The sequence below is a fragment of the Bos indicus x Bos taurus genome, chromosome 4, assembly GCF_003369695.1.
Source record: "Bos indicus x Bos taurus breed Angus x Brahman F1 hybrid chromosome 4, Bos_hybrid_MaternalHap_v2.0, whole genome shotgun sequence".
NCBI lineage: Eukaryota > Metazoa > Chordata > Mammalia > Artiodactyla > Bovidae > Bos > Bos indicus x Bos taurus.
The window spans coordinates 26752636-26772385 of NC_040079.1; the positions used below are offsets into that span (position 1 = coordinate 26752636).

Consider the following 19750-nt stretch of genomic DNA (forward strand, 5'->3'; position numbering starts at 1 on the left):
CAGACTGGTTCCAAATAGGAAAAGGAGTACGCCAAGCCTGTATATTGTCACCCTGCTTATTTAACTTATATGCAGAGTACATCATGAGAAACGCCGGGCTGGAAGAAGCACAAGCTGGAATCAAGATTGCCGGGAGAAATATCAATAACCTCAGATATGCAGATGACACCACCCTTATGGCAGAAAGTGAAGAGGAACTAAAAAGCCTCTTGAGGAAAGTGAAAGAGGAGAGGGAAAAAGTTGGCTTAAAGCTCAACGTTCAGAAAACAAAGATCATGGCATCTGGTCCCATCACTTCATGGAAAATAGATGGGGAAACAGTGTCAGACTTTATTTTTTGGGGCTCCAAAATCACTGCAGATGGTGATTGTAGCCATGAAATTAAAAGAGGCCTACTCCTTGGAAGGAAAGTTATGACCAACCTAGATAGCATATTCAAAAGCAGAGACATTACTTTGCCAACAAATGTCCATCTAGTCAAGGCTATGGTTTTTCCAGTAGTCATGTATGGATGTGAGAGGTGGACTGTGAAGAAAGCTGAGCGCCAAAGAACTGATGCTTTTGAACTGTGGTATTGGAGAAGACTCTTGAGAGTCCCTTGGACTGCAAGGAGATCCAGCCAGTCCATTCTAAAGGAGATCAGTCCTGGGTGTTCATTGGAAGGACTGATGCTAAAGCTGAAATTCCAATACTTTGGACACTTCATGCGAAGAGTTGACTCACTGGAAAAGACTCTGATGCTGGGAGGGATTGGGGGCAGGAGGAGAAGGGGACGACAGAGGAGGAGAAGGGGACGACAGAGGATGAGATGGCTGGATTTGAGTGAACTCCTGGAGTTGGTGATGGACAGGGAGGCCTGGCGTGCTGCCATTCATGGGGTAGCAAAGTCGGACGACTGAGCGACTGAGGTGAACTGAACTGAACAGTTATTTATTATTGCAAAGGAGACATAGCAATGTTTGGAAATTTTCTCCCTAGTACGGATTCCAAGATTTGTATATTCTTTTGTGTATTCAGAATTGTTGTAGAATTGATGTTTGATTCAGTATGAAAGGTATACACAAAAACACAATTCAGTGTGTTTGTGCAAATACTCTGGACTCAGTGTCCTGAGCAATAGAATTACACCCTTTTGGGTGTTAAGAATTTCGTGGATAGAGGGTTCTAGGTATTTTCTATTTTTTTTCAACATGGCACATTTCCCAGGTTTGTACGCTAGTTATTTGATTGTATGTCTGTCACCTCCATTAGAGTCAGTATACAAATTCTGTCTTAAGTCATCCATGGCTTTCCAGTACAGTCAGTGTCAGGCCACAGTTGAATTGACTCGACTTGTCCACGGGGGTCCTAAAGGATTCTCTGGGAAGGGCTGAAAAAGTCGGAAGGGGGAAGAAAGGGGGAAAGCTGTACAGGTGTGCGCGCCACGAGGATCGCAGAGCCCCAGTCCCAAGCAAGAAATGCAGAGATCCACTTCTTACCGGCTCCTGTCCCTGTAGGGTCACTTCCGGCGGGGGGCGGGGCGGGGAGAAAAGAGGAGGCGTGCCGGCACGGAGGCCGTTTACAACGCACCAGACGGAAGTGTGCCGAAGATTTTGGTGCTGCTGCTTCCGGTCCGGGTAAAGCTGTTGAGGTAAGCTTCGTGGTCTCTGTCTTGCCCGGACAGCCTTCGGAGGGCAAGTCAGCAGGTCAGGAAGCTAGCACCGGCGTCTGGATTCAGAAGTGTGGAGTCTTGTGGGAAGATCGGAAAAACGACCAGGAACTTGAATACAATCTAACCTGTGTTTCCGAGGGGGTAACTTCCACGAGGAACCCATCTGCCCTGGTAACGGCCAAAGAGGAGATGGCGCCAGTCAGGGAGCGGCCGTGGCCGACACAGTGAGGAAGCGCGAGGGCGGAGCAATCGGAGGAGCCTCGGGAGAAGAGCCAGAACCGTCGCTGCCGCCACCACCGCTACCACCATGGAAGGAGCAAAGCCGACACTGCAGCTCGTGTACCAGGCAGTGCAGGCGCTGTACCACGACCCAGATCCCAGCGGAAAGGAACGCGCCTCGTTTTGGCTTGGGGAGCTGCAGCGTTCGGTGAGGGGCCGGGAGAGGCCGCTCTGCGCCGCGGGGCAAGGGCGGGATAGGACCTAGGCTCGAGCTGGAGTCCAGCGGTTGGCCTTGTGAGGTCTTCCTTGGGGAGGAGCTGCTCCCGCGGGGTGGGGCTGCGAACCTACATCGCCGCCGCTTTTCGGAAACTAGTTGCACTGGTCGGTCGCGAAGTGGCCCTTTCCCCTCCCCGTAGAATGTGATTTGTAAGTCCTATACTTCTTGCTTGTGGCTTCGATCTGTTCCTCTTAAGTTTTACACTTGCTGCTACTTGCTTCTTAGGCCTTGCTTTTCTGTTTTGTCTTTCTTCAACCAAATCCAATCCCGGTCTTTCTCCATCTTCTAAGGATGCTTTATCCGTCTCTCTTCGATGTCTAGGTGTTACGCCCGGTAATTCCTTTCCAGTCGTAGCTTACACCTTAACTGTTCTTTGCTGCTCTTCACTCTAGTTTGAGTATTGTATTCTCGTAGCTTCTCACGTTTCTGGATCCTTATCCACGTGAGTTTTTCTTGTGTTTGGGAGCGCAACATAAAAAAAATCAATTTTGGTTTCAGAAAATCTTTGCAGTTCTTTAATCTTCTCTTTCTCCTGAGTTTTACCTTCTTTGTAAGATATAGATATCAAAGCTGCCTTGATTATTACAGATAATCGTGTCAGCATCCAATGAGGGGGTTAATTTATTGCAACCTATTATATGCATTGTATTTTGCGCATTTGAATCACGTGCATTATGCTTCCTCCCCTAATTTTCCCACTTACCTTTGCTTTGCTTTAATTCTGTGTGGGTATGTATACTTGGTGATCTTGTTGACTTTACCTTTCTTATTTTTGCATTTCATATGCCTAAGCATATTTTTAAATTTGCCCCCTCCCTTCCCATTTCTTTTTTAAAACTCAAAACTAGTACTTAAAGATGCTCTGCCCTTTTGAGGGCTCCTTGGCTGTAAGTGCATAATAAGTATTTTAAAATTGGCTACCTTGACTTTGAATATTACACTTAAAAAAAAAAAAAATCGGAAACTCAAGTCCTGGATGACCCCATGAGAGGAGAAAGGAATATAACTCATTGTAGGCTACATAAGAAAATCATTCTTATATGGTCTTAGATGTTGTTGTTATTTAGTTGTTAAGTTGAATCTGACTCTTGCGACCTCAAGGACTGTGGCCTGCCAGGCTCCTCTGTCCATGAGATTTCCCAGGCAAGAAGAATACTGGAGTGAGTTTCTATTTTTCTTCTCCAGAGAATCTTCTAGACTCAGGGATTGGGCCTGCTTCTGTATTGGCAGGCAGATAGATTCTTTACTACTGAAGAAGCCATCAGGGGTCTTAGTGTTTAGTTAGTTTTTGTGATCTGGGAAATAACCTCAGATATGCAGATGACACCACCCTTATGGCAGAAAGCGAAGAAGAACTAAAGAGCCTCTTGATGAAAGTGAAAGAGGAGAGTGAAAAAGTTGGCTTAAAGCTCAACATTCAGAAAACTAAGATCATGGCATTTGGTCCCATCACTTCATGGGAAATAGATGGGGAAACAGTGGAAACAGTGGCTGACTTAATTTTTTTGGGCTCCAAAATCACTGCAGATGGTGATTGCAGCCATGAAATTAAAAGACACTTTCTCCTTGGAAGGAAAGTTATGACCAACCTAGATAGCATATTCAAAAGCAGAGACATTACTTTGTCAGCAAAGGTCCGTCAAGTCAAGGCTCTGGTTTTTCCAGTGGTCATGTATAGATGTGATAGTTGGACTATAAAGAAAGCTGAGCACCGAAGAATTGATGCTTCTGAACTGTGGTGTTGGAGAAGACTCTTGAGAGTCCCTTGGACTGCAAGGAGATCCAGCCAGTCCATCCTAAAGGAGATGAGTCCTGGGTGTTCATTGGAAGGACTGATGTTGAAGCTGAAACTCCAATACTTTGGCCACCTGATGCAAAGAGCTGACTCATTTGAAAAGACCCTGATACTGGGAAAGATTGAGTCCGGGAGGAGAAGGGGACGACAGAGGATGAGGTGTTTGGATGGCATCACCGACTCAATGGACTTGAGTTTGGGTAAACTCCAGGAGTTGGTGATGCACAGGGAGGCCTGGCGCGCTGCAGTTCATGGGGTAGCAAAGAGTTGGACATGACTGAGCGACTGAACTGGACTGGACTGAACTGTGATCTGGGAAGCCACATGTCCCTGATCTTAAAGTTTTCAAGGTAAAAGTAGGAGAAATGCTTCACCACACCAAAAGCCAGCTCTTCTTTACCAAACCTGCTTATTGTATTTTAAATCAGTGTTTGAGTGCTTACCATGTACCAGCTACTAGGTGTTGGTATATGGAAATGAACCAGACAAAAAAAATTTTGCTGCCATGGAATATTTGTAATGTTTAAGTTAATACCTGCAAAGAGCTTAACAAATTTCTTGAAACCTATAACTCGAAATATGTTAGTAATTGCTACTTAAATATTAGCTATTTACTTTCCACTAGTTCAACATTCAGAAAACTAAAATCATGGCATCTGGTCCCATCACTTCATGGCAAATAGATGGGGAAACAGTGACAGACTTAATTTTTTTGGGCTCCAAAATCACTGCAGATGGTGACTGCAGCCAAGAAATTAAAAGACGCTTACTCCTTGGAATGGAGAAGGCAATGGCACCCCCCTCCAGTACTCTTGCCTGGAAAATCCCATGGACGGAGGAGCCTGGTAGGCTGCAGTCCATAGGGTCGATAGGAGTTGGACACGACTGAGCGACTTCCCTTTCACTTTTCACTTTCATGCATTGGAAAAGGAAATGGCAACCCACTCCAGTGTTCTTTCCTGGAGAATCCCAGGGACGGGGGAGCCTGGTGGGCTGCCGTCTATGGGGTCGCACAGAGTCGGACACGACTGAATCGACTTAGCAGCAGCAGCAGCAACTCCTTGGAAGGAAAGTTATGACCAACCTGCTGCTGCTAAGTCACTTCAGTTGTGTCCGACTCTGTGTGACCCCATAGACGCTAGCCCACCGGGCTCCCCCGTCCCTGGGATTCTCCAGGCAAGAACACTGGAGTGGGTTGCCATTTCCTTCTCCAACGCACGGAAGTGAAAAGTCAAAGTGAAGTCGCTCAGTTGTGTCCGACTCTTCTCGACCCCATGGACTGCAGCCTACCAGGCTCCTCCGTCCATGGGATTTTCCAGGCAAGAGTACTGGAGTGGGGTGCCATTGCCTTCTCCGTGACCAACCTAGACAGCATATTAAAAAGCAGAGACATTACTTTGTCAACACAGGCCATCTAGTCAAGGCTATGGTTTTTCCAGTGGTCATGTATGGATGTGAGAGTTGGACTATAAAGAAAGCTGAGCATTGAAGAATTGATGCTTTTGAATTGTGGTGTTGGAGAAGACTCTTGAGAATCCCTTGGACTGCAAGGAGATCCAGCCAGTCCATCCTAAAGGAAATCAGTCCTGGGTGTTCATTTTGAAGCTGAAACTCCAATACTTTGGCCACCTGATGTGAAGAGCTGACTCATTTGAAAAGACCCTGATGTTGGGAAAGATTGAGGGTGGGAGGAGAAGGGGACGATAGGGGAAGAGATGGTTAGATTGCATCACCGACTCAATGGACGTGAGTTTGGGTAGACTCCGGGAGTTGGTGATGGACAGGGAGGCCTGGCGTGCCGCAGTCAGTGGGGTCGGACACGACTGAGTGACTGAACTGAACTGAGTCTCTATAACAGCCCTGCGTCTTCACCATCATCATCATCATCATCACTGTTTACAGTCAGTCAGGTCCCAACAGAAACAGATGCACACGTGAAATAGGCTAATTTGAGAAGGGTTTGTTTTATAAAGGTACTATTTATAAAGATGCGGATATAATGTGCCATTAAACATAATATGGAAACCTGTAGCCAAACTGTTAATAGCCCTAAGCCATAAGAAATAAGATAGGGAGTGGTTACTTCTTGAGCTCTCAAGAGGAATATGGAGTTGACTGCCTTGAGAGGAATGGTAGTTTTCATTTGAAGGGCCCTAGCCATCTTGAAGGAGAAGGCAATGGCACCCCACTCCAGTACTCTTGCCTGGAAAATCCCATGGACGGAGGAGCCTGGTAGGCTGCAGTCCGTGGGGTTGTGAAGAGTCGGACACAACTGAGCGACTTCACTTTGACTTTTCACTTTTGTGCGTTGGAGAAGGAAATGGCAACCCACTCCAGTGTTCTTGCCTGGAGAATCCCAGGGACGGGGGAGCCTGGTGGGCTGCTGTCTATGGGGTCGCACAGAGTCGGACACGACTGAAGTGACTTAGCAGCAGCAGCCGTCTTGAGGTGATTTTGCAGGGAGGAAGTTGGAGGAATAAATATCTACACTTTATTCTCCTAACTTCCTCTTGGGATTCCCCATTGGGCAAACCCAACCCTTAACTAGGGAACTCAGGAACCTGTTGATCTGTTCCATAGAGGTCAAGCACACTGGGGCAGAAAACATGGTAGTGAAGAGCGGAAAAGTGGACCTGGAAAATAGCACAGTCACACGTCATCATTTTACAATTCAGCTAACTCAGCTAACACATTGGCTTCTTAATTCCCTTCTTTTTCTCTTAGTATGTTCACACTGGTAATCTGTTTCCATTTTTGTTGGAAGAAAACCTTCCCTGAGAGCCCTCTATCTTCCTGCTCCAATCTGATCTGGTTGCTCTCCAGGTCTGTTGCATAACTATTGTCCTGGGATCTCACCATCCTAAGGGAATTCCGTTCTCTTGTATTGGATGCACTGAATTGTGGATCCCATGATCTTTTTTTGGATTACTCCCTGATTTGACAGATAATATAAAAGGGACCTTCATCTCTTCTTTCTCATTGACTTCGTTGGTCTTTTTTCTTGGATCACTTTTTTTACTCTGAGAGTTCTCTGGTGTTCTCCTGGGTGGGGGTGGGGAGTTATAAACTAGCCTGCTGGTGGCATATGGGAGAATCAGCTGGAGGATGGATCTCACCACTAAGTATATAGACTTTATTTAATCTATTTTCAGTATGATACTCCATCCATAGGTGAGCCTGTTGTCCAAAAGTCCAGAGTTCTACTGTAGTCTCTCCAAACTAAACGTTGAGTCTTTGTGATGGTGAGAGGATAGTTATAGTATCCTGGTCCCTCAAGAGTCAGGGAGAAAATCTAGGAAACTAAACTGCTGGCAAAGGTTTTTGAACCCATTTCTTTGTTTTCTGTTCCATTTGTTCTGTTTTCTGTTTCTTTCTTCAGATGTACCTCAGTACTTGCAGTTCTTGAGCTTTTCTGGGATTTTGCAAATCAGGGATTTGCCCCCTTTATTGTTGTTGTTGTTCAGTCACTCAGTCATGTCTGGCTCTTTGTGACCCCCTTGGACTGCAGCATGCCAGGACTCCCTGTCCTTCACTCTCTCCTGAAGTTTACTCAAACCCATGTCCATTGACTCAGTGATGCCATCCAACCATCTCATTCTCTGTCATTCTCCCCCTTCCCTCAATCTTTCCCAGCATCAGGGTCTTTTCCAATGAGTCTGCTCTTAACATCAGGTGGCCACAGTATTGGAGCTTCAGCATCAATCCTTCCAATTAATATTTAGGGTTGATTTCCTACAGTTTGCCCCCTTGGCTTCCACCATGCTTATCCCTTCTTCCCTCCCTGCCGGCAGGCAAATTTCCACTTTCTCAGACCTGCTCAGAGGGTTAACCCTCACCCATTAGCTTTCTGGGACTTCTCCAGTGATGCAGTGGTAGAGAATCCACCTGCCATTTCAGGAGATGCAGGAGACGGAGGTTCAATCCCTGTGTCAGGAAGATCCCCTGGAGTAGGACATGGCAACACACTCCAGTATTCTTGCCTGGAAAATTCCATGGACAGAGGAGCCTGGTGGGCTACAGTCCACGGGGTCCCAAAGATAACTGAGCATGTGTGTGCATGCGCGCGCGCGCACGTGTGTGTGTGTGTGTGTGCGCTTTCTAGTTTTCACAGTTTTGTTAATATTGTTTATGTTTGCATTCTTTGTTCTTATGGGTTCCCTCACCTTTGGAGGGGGAAAAACTTTTTACTCTAACTTTGGAAGGAACCCTCAGGCAAACTCATGTTTCAGTCAGTTTGATTGAGTTAAGAAGTCTTACTTAGTTCTTGAATTTTATCAAAACCTTATTCCATTGACTGGCCCTTTTCTTTGTTAGGTCTTGTATTTTTCAAGCACTGTCATTCTCTTCTTTCTTCAATTTACCACCATCCCTTCACGTCTGATTTGAAGAACTTGAGCATGTGTATCCAGTTGCTTCTGTCAGATCGCAGTGCTCTGCATCTTATTTTCTGAATTCTCAGGAACCTTGATCTTTTGATTATCCTATGTCTTACTTGTATCCTCGAACTCCCTCTTTACTGGGTCTTTTCGCATCAACACTCACACAAGCTGTAGTATCTCAAAGAAACCAGATGGGTTTTTTGGAGGGGAAGGAGCGGGGAAATGCTACCTTTGTCTGATTTTATGATTGATTTTTTTCTTACCTTTGTGCTTACCTATTACTTTTTCCCAGTCCTATCTTCAAATGAAGAAATTAACCCATCTTTTCAAAACCTAGCTTAAACTCTGTCTAAAGTGTTAACTGATTCTCTTCTGCTGAAATTCATTTCCGCCCCTGCCCCAACACCTAAAGCACTTTAATTGCATTTATCATGTTTTTACCTTTTTGAAAACTTGTTTTGTCTGCCCTAATAGACTGTATATAATATAGATATAGATTATATATATATTATAATCTATATCTATATTATATATTTAGTTTATATAATCTGATATGCATAGTTGAAGGAATAAACCAAGATTATTAAATGATCAAGATGCCTGACACACACAGGTTCTTAAAAATGTTCTTGAACGCATAGCTGCTTGTAGCATCTCCAAAGGGGCAGTTGGATGACTCAGATTTGTCTTTATCTATGAATTTCATTTATTTTTGCTGCGTTTCTCTAACATATCCGTGGGTGACTGAAAATAAACAATATTACTCAGCCTTCTGTTTTCAGTCTTTCAAATCTTCTAAAAGAACAATCTTTATGAGATAAGTTTTTATTACCCTCATTTTATACTTTGAACGACTTGAGTACAGAAAAGGAGAACTTTTTGCCACAACTATCCTGTCTTGAAGTGATCACTAAGTGACATTTTAAGTAAAAAGTGTTTTAGTGTAGTAAGAAATCATGCTAGTATAGTATCATAAGGTTTTAATTTTCAGTTTGAAATTGATAAAGAATTCCTTTGTGGTTCAGTGGTTAGGACTGTGTGCTTTCACTTCACAGGGTCCCAGGGTTCAATCTCTGGTTGGGGAATTGAGATCCCCATAAGCCACATGGTGGGCCCCCGCCCCACACACCAAAAAAAAAAAAAATCTACTTTAGTTAAAAACAGAAGATGTGGTAACTAAAATTATACCAAATAAAGTAGCATCCAAACTGTATAGTCCCTAAGAAAATAACAAGAAAAATTAAATTGGTAAGGAATAGAATCTACCTGGTTTGTTTCAAAACCGCTTTGAATAATAGACGTTTTGAAAAACTATTGTCTTTACTTCCCTCAACCCCATACTTTACTAAACTTGGAGCCATTTAGTATAGTTTTAATGGACCCTAGGGACAGTAGATTTGGTATAAAGGTGTAATTTGGATATGGTTCTGCCCATGCCACACATTAACATCTTTTCTTTCTCTGAGATTTGTATAAAGTAGCCATTTTTAGAAGAATCTACTGTCATTACTTGTAACTTTTTTTCACCACAATTCTTGGAAACAACTGAGAGCCATGTTTTTGTTTTATGTGATAGGCAGATATCACTGATTATCTTTAGAGTGTTTTTAAAGAAAGAAAATTATTGTGAGACATTTTAAAGGAAGCCTGTTTAGCAATGGACTATTTTGAATACCTACTTTCCTTTGTTTACTTCTAAGTAACCAAAATGAGTAGGTGTAGTATTGGAAGGAAAGACCATCTCTTTATAGGGCTAATAAACTGTGCTACTCATTTGTCCTAAATTTTTAACTTAGATTAGAAGAAGGAAACTACCTTTATGGAGACAGTCTGTGGATTAGAGGTTATCTCAGAAGTTTCCTAGTTCACTCTCTAGACTGAAAAGGGATCGATGAAAAGAATCCAAAGACATAAATCAACTGGAATCGAATCATGCTCTGATACACTAAGTTGGCATTGGTTTATCACATAGCCTTGAGAATTTTCTTCTAAATATATCTGGAAGGTCATGGGTCATGGAGTATCAGTTTCAAACTTCTTTCCTAGTAATTTTCCTCTTTGGAGTTTCTTGATTCTTTTTAGTTCTAAAACCTAGAATCTTTGATTATTCCCCTAGCAATGCAGTCATTGATTTGATTCACCTGAAAATCTAGAAGTCTTTTAATGCTTCTGCTCTCATCTTCCAGTCAAGTGACTATGAAACCTGTTTTCTAAAGGCAAACTTTCCAGAAAATAGAAAATGTTCCTGTATTACTTCTGTGGGGTCAGTTCAGTGAATATAGGAATACTGAATGCTTTGCATTGCTGGAAAATGGGAGTATATAAGTGGTAAAAACCAAAGACCTTTCTACTGAATATAATAGTGTACCAGTCTGGTTATGTTGTCTAATATGATTACCATTACCCATATGGCTAATGTGGCTATTTAAATTTGAGCTAATTAAGATCAATGCCTTATTTGCATTGCCACATTCCAGGTCTTAGACAGTGCAAATATAGTCATTTCACGTCCTTGTTGTATTGGAGCTTATGAATGAAGATTTGTGATGGTATTTCTTTGGCCATTGTAGTCTATTATCTGGTGACATTCATCTGTATTTTGATTAGTTTATTTCTCATCTTCCCAGGCTTTCGACCAGTCGATGGTTTGAAACAGAATATAAAATTACCAGGGCACTGCTACATTTTCTAAAAAATATTTATTTATTTGGCTGCACTGGATCTTAGTTGCAGCACACAGGATCTAGGATCTTTGATCTTCGTTGCAGCATGTGGGATCTAGTTCCCTGACCAGGGATTGAACCCAGGCCCTCTGTATTGGGAGCACAGAGTCTTAGCCACTGGACCACCAGAGATGTCCCACTGCTACATTTTCTAACTTAACATTTTAACTATTTTTAGGTATATAGTTCAGTGGTATTAGGTACATTCATGTTGTTGTGCAACCATCACCACAATATGATCAATATAGGTTTATTTCAGTTCATTTCAGTTGCTCAGTCGTGTCTGACTCTGTGATCCCATGGACTGCAGCACACCAGGCTTCCCTGTCCATCGCCAACTCCTGCAGTTTACTTAAACTCATGTCCATTGAGTCGGTGATATCATCCAACTATCTCATTCTCTGTCTTTACTAAAATTTTAAATATAATCATATAAAAATAAACATTTCAAAACGTGCAAAATATTAGAAAGTTAACAGTGCTACAAACCTAGACAGCATATTAAAAAGTGGAGACATCATTTTGCCAACAAAGGTCCATATAGTCAAAGCTATGATTTTTCCAGTGGTCATGTACGGATATGAGAGTTGGATTATAAAGAAGGCTGAGCACTGAAAAATTGATGCTTTTGAATTATGGTGCTGGAGACTCTTGAGAGTCACTTGGACAACAAGGAGATCAAGCCAGTCAATCCTAAAGGAAATCAGTCCTGAATATTCTTTGGAAGGACTGATGCTGAAGCTCCAATACTTTGCCCACCTAATGTGAAGAGCCGACTCACTGGAAAAGACTCTGATGCTGGGAAAGATTGAAGGCAAAAGTAGAAGGGGTGGCAGAGGATGAGATGTTTGGGTATCACTGACTTGATGGACATGAGTTTGAACAAACTCGGAGATAGTGAAGGACAGGGAAGCCTTGGGTTCTGTAGTCCATGGGATTGCAAAGAGTGGACATGACTTAGTGACTGAACAACAATCAGTGCTATCTCTAGAATTTTTCATCTTTCTAAACTAAAACTCTGTAACTGTTGAAGAATAATTCTCCATTCCCTCCTCTCTTCAACTCCTGGTAACCACCATTCTGCTTTTTTTCCTCTATAAATTTGACTACTCCAAGTACCTTATGAATAGAATAATACAGTACAAACATCACCACCATCCATCTCCAGAACTTTTCTCGTATTATAAAACTGAAAAATTTGTACACATTAAATATGGTTAACTAACTCCCCATTTCTCCCCATAGTCCCTGGCAGCCACCATTCTGCCGTTTGTCTCCATGGGCTTGACTACTTGAGGTACCTCATATAAGTAGAATCCTACAGTATTTGTCCTTTTGTGACTGGCATGTTTCACTTAATGCCTTCAGGGTTCATCCATGTTGTAGATGGATTTCATCCCTTTTTAAGGCTGAATAAGAATGTATGTATATACCGTATATTGTTTATCCATTCATCTGTTGGTACACACTTGGGTAGCTTCCACGTTTTGGCTATTATGAATAATGCTGTTATGAGCACAGGTGTAGAGATATCTTTTGGAATCTCTTCTATTAATTCTTTTGAGTATATCACCAGAAGGGGAGTTGCTGGATCATATTGTAATTCTGTGTTTTTTGTTTTTTATTTGAGGAACCAATGTGCTATTTTCTAGATTTTATAGAATTTTAGACTCTTCCCCACTCCCCGTTTCTTTGACTGCACTGTGTGGCATACAGGATCTTAGTTCCCCAACCAGATACCCATGCCTCCTACAGTGGAAGCTCGGAGTCTTAACTGCTGGACCACTAGAGAAGTCTCATAAGCTCTGTTGAACTTAAAAACAGATGTAATTCTTAGAAAGTTGAGGTTGCTCAGATTGTCTCTCCTGTATTGCCCTACCATGTACCCTGGTACTGAAATATTACCAGAGAGTGTTTTAAACTGGTGAAGTTCTAGAGAGAAGTTTATTTCTCTTTATTGGAAGTTCACAGTACTGCTAATGGGAATAATTTTGTTGTGTTTGGCGTGCAGAAACCCTTGAAAGTATCAATTTAATTTTTTCCTCTTTCTGGTTAGACTTCTCAAAATGAAAATATTATGAAATTTGTGTTTTTTTTCTTTTGGTAAGAAATTTCTGTTAACAGAGTTTATATGTTTTTTACTTTTTTTTTTCCCCAAGCCCAAAGCACTCTTCTTTTCAGTTTTCTCTGTATTAATTGTTACTTGTATTTTCTGTCTCAGCCATTATTAATACCCTTTATACATGACCCTAAAGCAGAAGAATATACTTAGAACTAGTCCTAAAGAGGTATATATTTTTACATAAGCATTCAGAGTTTTCTGACACTATAATGCATTTTTTATTAAACCTTAAGCTAGCATCTCATATTTCTACATGGTTAAAAAACTTGAATCTTCAGCAGGGTATTAGTGTAGCTTAGTATGTCTAATAGTACTCTCATTCTTCAGGTTTATATGAGTTGTTATAAAAAAAACTTGTTCAGATAGGCAGGAATGGAGACCAGTGATTAAAGGAAATCCATTTCCCATATTTTCAGCTTTTAGGAAGCCCTCGTATGGGCTACTCATTTGCTTGAAATGGTTTCAAGCTTGGCATTTTCTACTTTTAAAGCAGGGCTGCCCAGTGTAATTATTAAGGTCCACAGTGAATTGATTTTCAAGAAATGTATGCTTCAGTCACTCCTAACCCAAGTTGATCTTACAGATCCAGACATATGTTTTTTCAGGGCCAGTCTTGAGGGTTAATAAGTCACATGTATAGGTGACTTAGGGTTTTTAATTTGGATAGGAATTCTTTATAGTTGTTGGGAAAAAATATTGGCAAAATTTCTCAGTATCATAATATATGTGACCAACAGCTACAGATTTGAGCCAAAGTTTATTTGACAAAGTTTATTTTATAACTCAGGACTGTTTGAAACGCTTGTCCCAGAAACACTTGGATTTAATCAGAAACTGAGGAGACCACAGTGTGCAGTGGGTGTAGTCATTTGGTCTTCCTGATTCCTCTCACTGAGATCAAGATAGAGTGATATATACGGGCACTGCAGTCTTCCAAAATTGTCTTGAACAGTGTTTGAGTGTTTCTTTTGGAATTTGAGTAGCTTTTGATGTTTTAAATAATTATTTTTAGCCAGGAATCTCTTCCCTCCCATAAGGGAAATAATGTCTCTCTTTTAATTATCTGTTCGGTTATTATGGGGATGGCTGTGGAAATGTAAATTGACTGAACTTATCTTTATAAATGAGCTTTTTTGCTTCTAGAAAAGTAGTTGTTTATGCAAACATGGGTATTTTATGGTTCTGGGAGCTCACTAAGGGCTTTATGATTATTTTTCACTTAGGCTCTGTGTTTGGAGTTGGGAATTGTTTACTCATTACTGCTGTGGTGAAGGTATTAGCTAAGTTTCATTTCATCATAGTTTCTGTATTTCAGGCCATCTTGCAAAACAAATTATTTTGAAAGATAACAGTTTTAGGTAGTGATGGTTATCTTTTGAGAGCTATAAAATATAAGCTTATAGCTTATATTTTTTTAATATCCATTCATATCATTTTCTGTCCTCACTGTCTAAGAAAACCATTAGAAAGTAACTTGTGACAGACCTAGCAGTTTGTCTTAAATTTGTACAAGTTTCATAATGGATTAGACACAAAACCTTAAGATAGTTGACTGACTTAAAAAATACTTTCTCTTTTTCAGGTTAATAAAACTAGTTTGTTCCTTACCTGTCTCATGAAAATGATTTTTTCTTGATTTGGGAAATTCTGATTTTCTAGCTCTATACTATATTGTTATAGGTCATATGTCTAAAATGTTACATTGTCTGGTTGACAGTGTTTTTTAAGGGTTCTTTTTACTGTACTCTTACCTAGTCTTCCTCTCCTTCCAGGATACTATAAACATTTAATAAATGTATTATTCGTTAATTGAAATGCTTTTAAAAAGTACAGCAACCTGACACATTTATGCTTACTTTTCAAATCCCATTGAAATATTTGTTTTTTTTCCCATTGAAATATCTTTATTTCCAGAATGTAATTTTCTATTTGCTAGAACTTTTCTGTTTTCAGGGAAGTATTCTGAGTAAGTCTACTTAATTTGAGGAGTTTTTGTATAGGATTAACTACCAGCTCTAATCTGCTTCTGATTTTTGGCAGCTAATGAATCCTTAGGCCCCTATCTGGGTGTGGACTTGCATTGTTAAGGGTCTGCTCATTGATTTCTGTCGATTCAGCAGTTTCTGTTGATAACAGCAGAACTGTTATTGTAGAAATGAGTTGGAGCAGTCGTGACTATTAAAGAAAAAAAGAGCAAGTACTTTTAGGATCTGCTGAGTAGTATAATGAAAGACTTGGAGCATGTTAGTCAAAGGATTGCTGGGCCATCGCCTGTTTCATATTCATCACATAGTCATGGAAATGTCTTTTGAAAAGACTCATATAAAGGGCTGTTCTGCTACTGCTTTGTGAAATGGAAGATTGGAATTAGTTGCTTAAATGGAAAATGTTCTCTTGTTGCAGCCTCTTTGAAATGTGCTGCTAGTGGGAGCTGCAGCTTCCTCCTGCTGACTCTGAGCCCCAGGCTTCGGTTGAGATGGTCCTTTCAGAAATGTGGAGCTTAGTTCAAGCCTGGATTTCAGTGGGTAGCACCTGGCATCTGTGGCTAGAAAGTCCTATGAAGTGTAAGTGCTTTATTCTCTCCTTGTAAAGAATCCCTTTTCCTTTCTTCTTTCTGCAGCTTAGCAGAGGGGAAAAGCAGTGAAGTGTACTATAGGCTCTACGGTGTCAGGATTTAGTTGCATTTTCTTAATGATTCAGTGATTAAAACAAGATTGCTTGTTGTTTGGATGCCAACAATTTTTAAACCCTCCTGGAATTCAAAATAAAGGGACAAATTATGACCTCTTAATATATAGTACTGGCAGTATCATCCTGGGTAATTTTTCACTGACAGTTTACTTAGAAGATTGTGATATTCAAGTTTCCCAGGTTTCTTTAGAGGTCACTCTTGTCTTTTATTCTTGTTCCAAAGAACAAATATTTGAAAAGAGAGGCACCATTGACCAGTGGATGGGGCAGCATCAAGATAAACAAGGATGCTTGAAATGACTTGACACATTTACACATGGAGCAGTATGGGAGTTTTCTAGGAATTGTCCTAGGAAATACATATAGCTGCCATCTGAGTTTAGTTAAAAAACAAAAAACTATGATAACATAATGAGCATTAGAAGATACAGATTTTATATTTGGTTTAGTTGCCTCAGATTACCTGCTTCTCTCTCTCTCTCTTCTTTTTTTTTTTTGTTTCAGAAATACTGGTAATATTTCAAAGTAAGGTCATTCTAGAAAAGATTCCCATTTAGGGAAGACTTGTAAAGTTTTCCTCCCCTGAGATTTTTCTGAGATTCTTAAATCTTCAGATTTTGGCTAGGAACATTTTGAGCTTCATTTCATTGCTAAAGCAAAATATATATTGGAAACAAAACCAAGGCTCCATACAAGAAAGGCAAGCAGAGTTCGGCAAATGAGGACTCTGAATGAAAAACATCTCATCCTTTCAGGGCCCTTGTTTTCTTTATCTGTAAAGAACTGGTTTGCTTGTTTTCTCTTGCTCTTTCACTTTCTAAACATTGTGGATTCTGCTCTTAACAATTTACTCCCAATCCAGTAAGTATCCCAGCTACCTAGCAAAAGAGTAGGCTTTGTGTTACGGAAGTCAAAGAGGTGTTGTAGGTTTATGAGATGATAGCATCTTGTCATTTTGCTTCATATTTAGTAATTTAATATGTGCGTGTGTGCTTTGCGTCCAGTAATTTACGACCCTGTGGACTATAGCCCGCCAGGCTCTTCTGACCATGGGATTTTTCAGGCAAGAATACTGAAGTGGGTATTCAGGTAAGAATACTCTAGGGGATCTTCCTGACCCAGGGGTTGAAACTTGGCATCTTCTGCATTGGCAGGGATTCTTTACCCCTGAGCCATGTGGGAAGCCCCTGATTTAATATAGATTTATTTATATTGCTCTATGGCTAGGGAAGTTTTGAAAAATGCAGAAATAATTAAGGTTGTTCTTTGCAAAGAGTCAGACACGACTGAGCAACTTCACTTTCACTTTCACTTTTTCCTTTTGAAGAACTTATAATCTATTAGAAAAGATGAACAAAGGCCCAAATAATTACAATATAAAGTACTACAATTGAACTGTTGCAGTCAAGGGTACCTCAGTAGTAAGGAAAAAGGATTTCTCCTCCAGTATTTTTCTTTATCTCTGGCTTTCATGTGTTTGAATATGATGTGTTTAGCATTTGTTTGGGAGAGTTGGGGACAGGGTCATCATTCCCTGTTGCCCTCATCTGGGGGTACATGGTCTTCAGCACCTCCAGTGTCCAGTGTTCTCCTTGGTGGGGCTTTCTCAGTGATTGTCATCCCCTGTGGCATTCATGCTCTGTCTTGCATCTGGTGGGTCTTGTGCAGGATAAATTTTTTTACCCTTCCTTCAGTAGTAGGAGACCTCTGTGGTGGTATTCTTATTACAGTATGATGGGCTTAGACCTTGTGCCCTGCCCTGTAGGGTGGAGGGTTTCTTCTGTTACCCTTAGTATAATAGCAGTGGGTCTTACTTAACATGTGCCTTGTGGGGTGGGGGGAGGGGTAGGGTGTGTGACATGGTTTGCTGCCCCTCCCACACCAAATAAGACTTTTATTCAGTAGAGGAGAAGGGTCTAGTCAGAGCTTTTTGTATCCTTTCTGCAGTTGTGGCTACTCCTGTCCTCTAGGATTGTGCCACCAAAGAGGTTTTCTCTGGTTTCCTGCTCTATCCCGGTTTTTTCTCCTGAATATTTGGTGGAGTTGCTTGGATAAGAGCCTGTCAGATCAGATCAGTCGCTCAGTCGTGTCCGACTCTTTGCGACCCCATGAATCGCAGCACGCCAGGCCTCCCTGTCCATCTCCAACTCCCGGAGTTCACTGAGACTCACATCCATCGAGTCAGTGATGCCATCCAGCCATCTCATCCTCTGTCGTCCCCTTCTCCTCTTGCCTCCAGTCCCTCCCAGCATCAGAGTCTTTTCCAGTGAGTCAGCTCTTCCCATGAGGTGGCCAAAGTACTGGAGTTTCAGCTTTAGCATCATTTCTTCCAAAGAAATCCCAGGGCTGATCTCCTTCAGAATGCAAGGTTGGATCTCCTTGCAGTCCAGGGGACTCTCAAGAGTCTTCTCCAACACCACAGTTCAAAAGCATCAATTCTTCAGTGCTCAGCCTTCTTCACAGTCCAACTCTCACATCCATACATGACCATAGGAAAAACCATAGCCTTGACTAGACGAACCTTTGTTGGCAAAGTAATGTCTCTGCTTTTGAATATGCTATCTAGGTTGGTCATAACTTTCCTTCCAAGGAGTAAGAGCCTGTGGGTGGTGTGAATTCCCCCTGAGTCTCAGGGATTTTATAGTTCATACTAGCCCACCCTCAGTCTTTATCAGTTGTTAATAATTTTAACTGAACTTTGATTACCTGGTTGTCTGGTGGTCCTCATCTCTTCTTTGTCCTGCCACAGTTGAGCCAACACTTGTCTTCTGTCTCCTTGGAGAGGTGACTTTAATTTTTAGTTTACTTGCTTGTCCTGGGACCTGAGCTTCCTGATCATTTAAGAAAAGTTACTATGGTATTTGATTTTATTTATTGTTACCTGGAAAGCAGTGTTCTTTTCAACTTTCTACATCTTAGGTGGATGTGGAATTCCACTCAGGCATATAGATTCATTTATTTTAAACCCCACGAGATATTGTTGCTTTATATAATCAGTGTTCACAGATATTTACTCACATACTTAGCCTTTCCATTATTATTCTTCATTCCTTCTTAATTTCCATGTTTCCATCTAGAATTATTTTCTTTCTGCTTGAAGAACACCCTTTAGTTTTAGTATTTTTTTCTTTGTTCTATTAGTAATGAACTCTTTCCTATTCTTCTTCCTTTTTTTTTTTCTTTTGGTCTCAAAGTGTCTAAATTTTTTGCGTTTTGGAGGGATTTTTTTGCTGGGTATAAGTAACCAACTGACAATTATTTTCTTGATACTTGATTCCCATTTTTTATGTTGGCAAGTCAGCTCTTGGTCTAATTAACTGTTTCTTTAAAGGTAATACATATCTTTTTCTCTGGCCTCTAAGATTTTCCTTTTTGTCTTTAGCAGTTTTTTAGCAGTGTTATTTGATGTGCTTAGGTTTGGTTTTTCTGTCCTTAGGGTTTACAGAGCTTCTTAAAACTGTGGCTTGGCGTCTTTTATCAGTTTGGAAATTCCTCAGCCATTATCTTTAAATATCGGCACCCCCCCCCCTTTTTTTTTTCATTTTTCTCCAGAGGTTTCAGTTGTATGTTAGATTTTTTCACTTATATCCCATATGTCACTTACATTCTTCCCCTTTTCTACTTTCTATCCTTTTTTGAATTTGTACTTCAGGTCTTATTTTTCTATTGACCTATTTTCTAGCATAGTATTCATGCTATGCTAGCATGAATTTCATATTTCATAGCATAGATTCATGGGGTTGCAAAGAGACACGACTGAGCGACTGAACTGAACTAGCATAGTAATCTTTTTCTGTTGTCCAGTTTGCTGTTTAACCCTTTCATTTGGGTACTAATTTCAGTTAACATATTTTTCAATTCTACTATTTCCCTTTGATTCTTTTTTTTTATAG

At 40.9% G+C, this 19750-nt stretch overlaps 1 protein-coding gene across 2 annotated transcripts in view; it reads left to right on the forward strand.

The window, feature by feature from the left end:
* The first annotated feature begins 1594 nt into the window (after positions 1-1594).
* The window catches only part of TNPO3 (transportin 3), a 79371-nt gene continuing 61215 nt past the window's right edge, over positions 1595-19750 (forward strand). Inside the window, exons 1-2 of one of the 2 annotated variants that reach the window (XM_027539034.1) lie at positions 1989-2078; positions 15570-15730. Coding sequence is in view for 1 of the 2 variants with exons in the window: in XM_027539033.1 (XP_027394834.1) it covers positions 1959-2078 (120 nt within the window). In the remaining variant the exon portion in view is untranslated. Of the gene's footprint in view, positions 2079-15569; positions 15731-19750 lie in introns of both variants that reach the window. The other variant, XM_027539033.1, reaches the window with a different exon arrangement.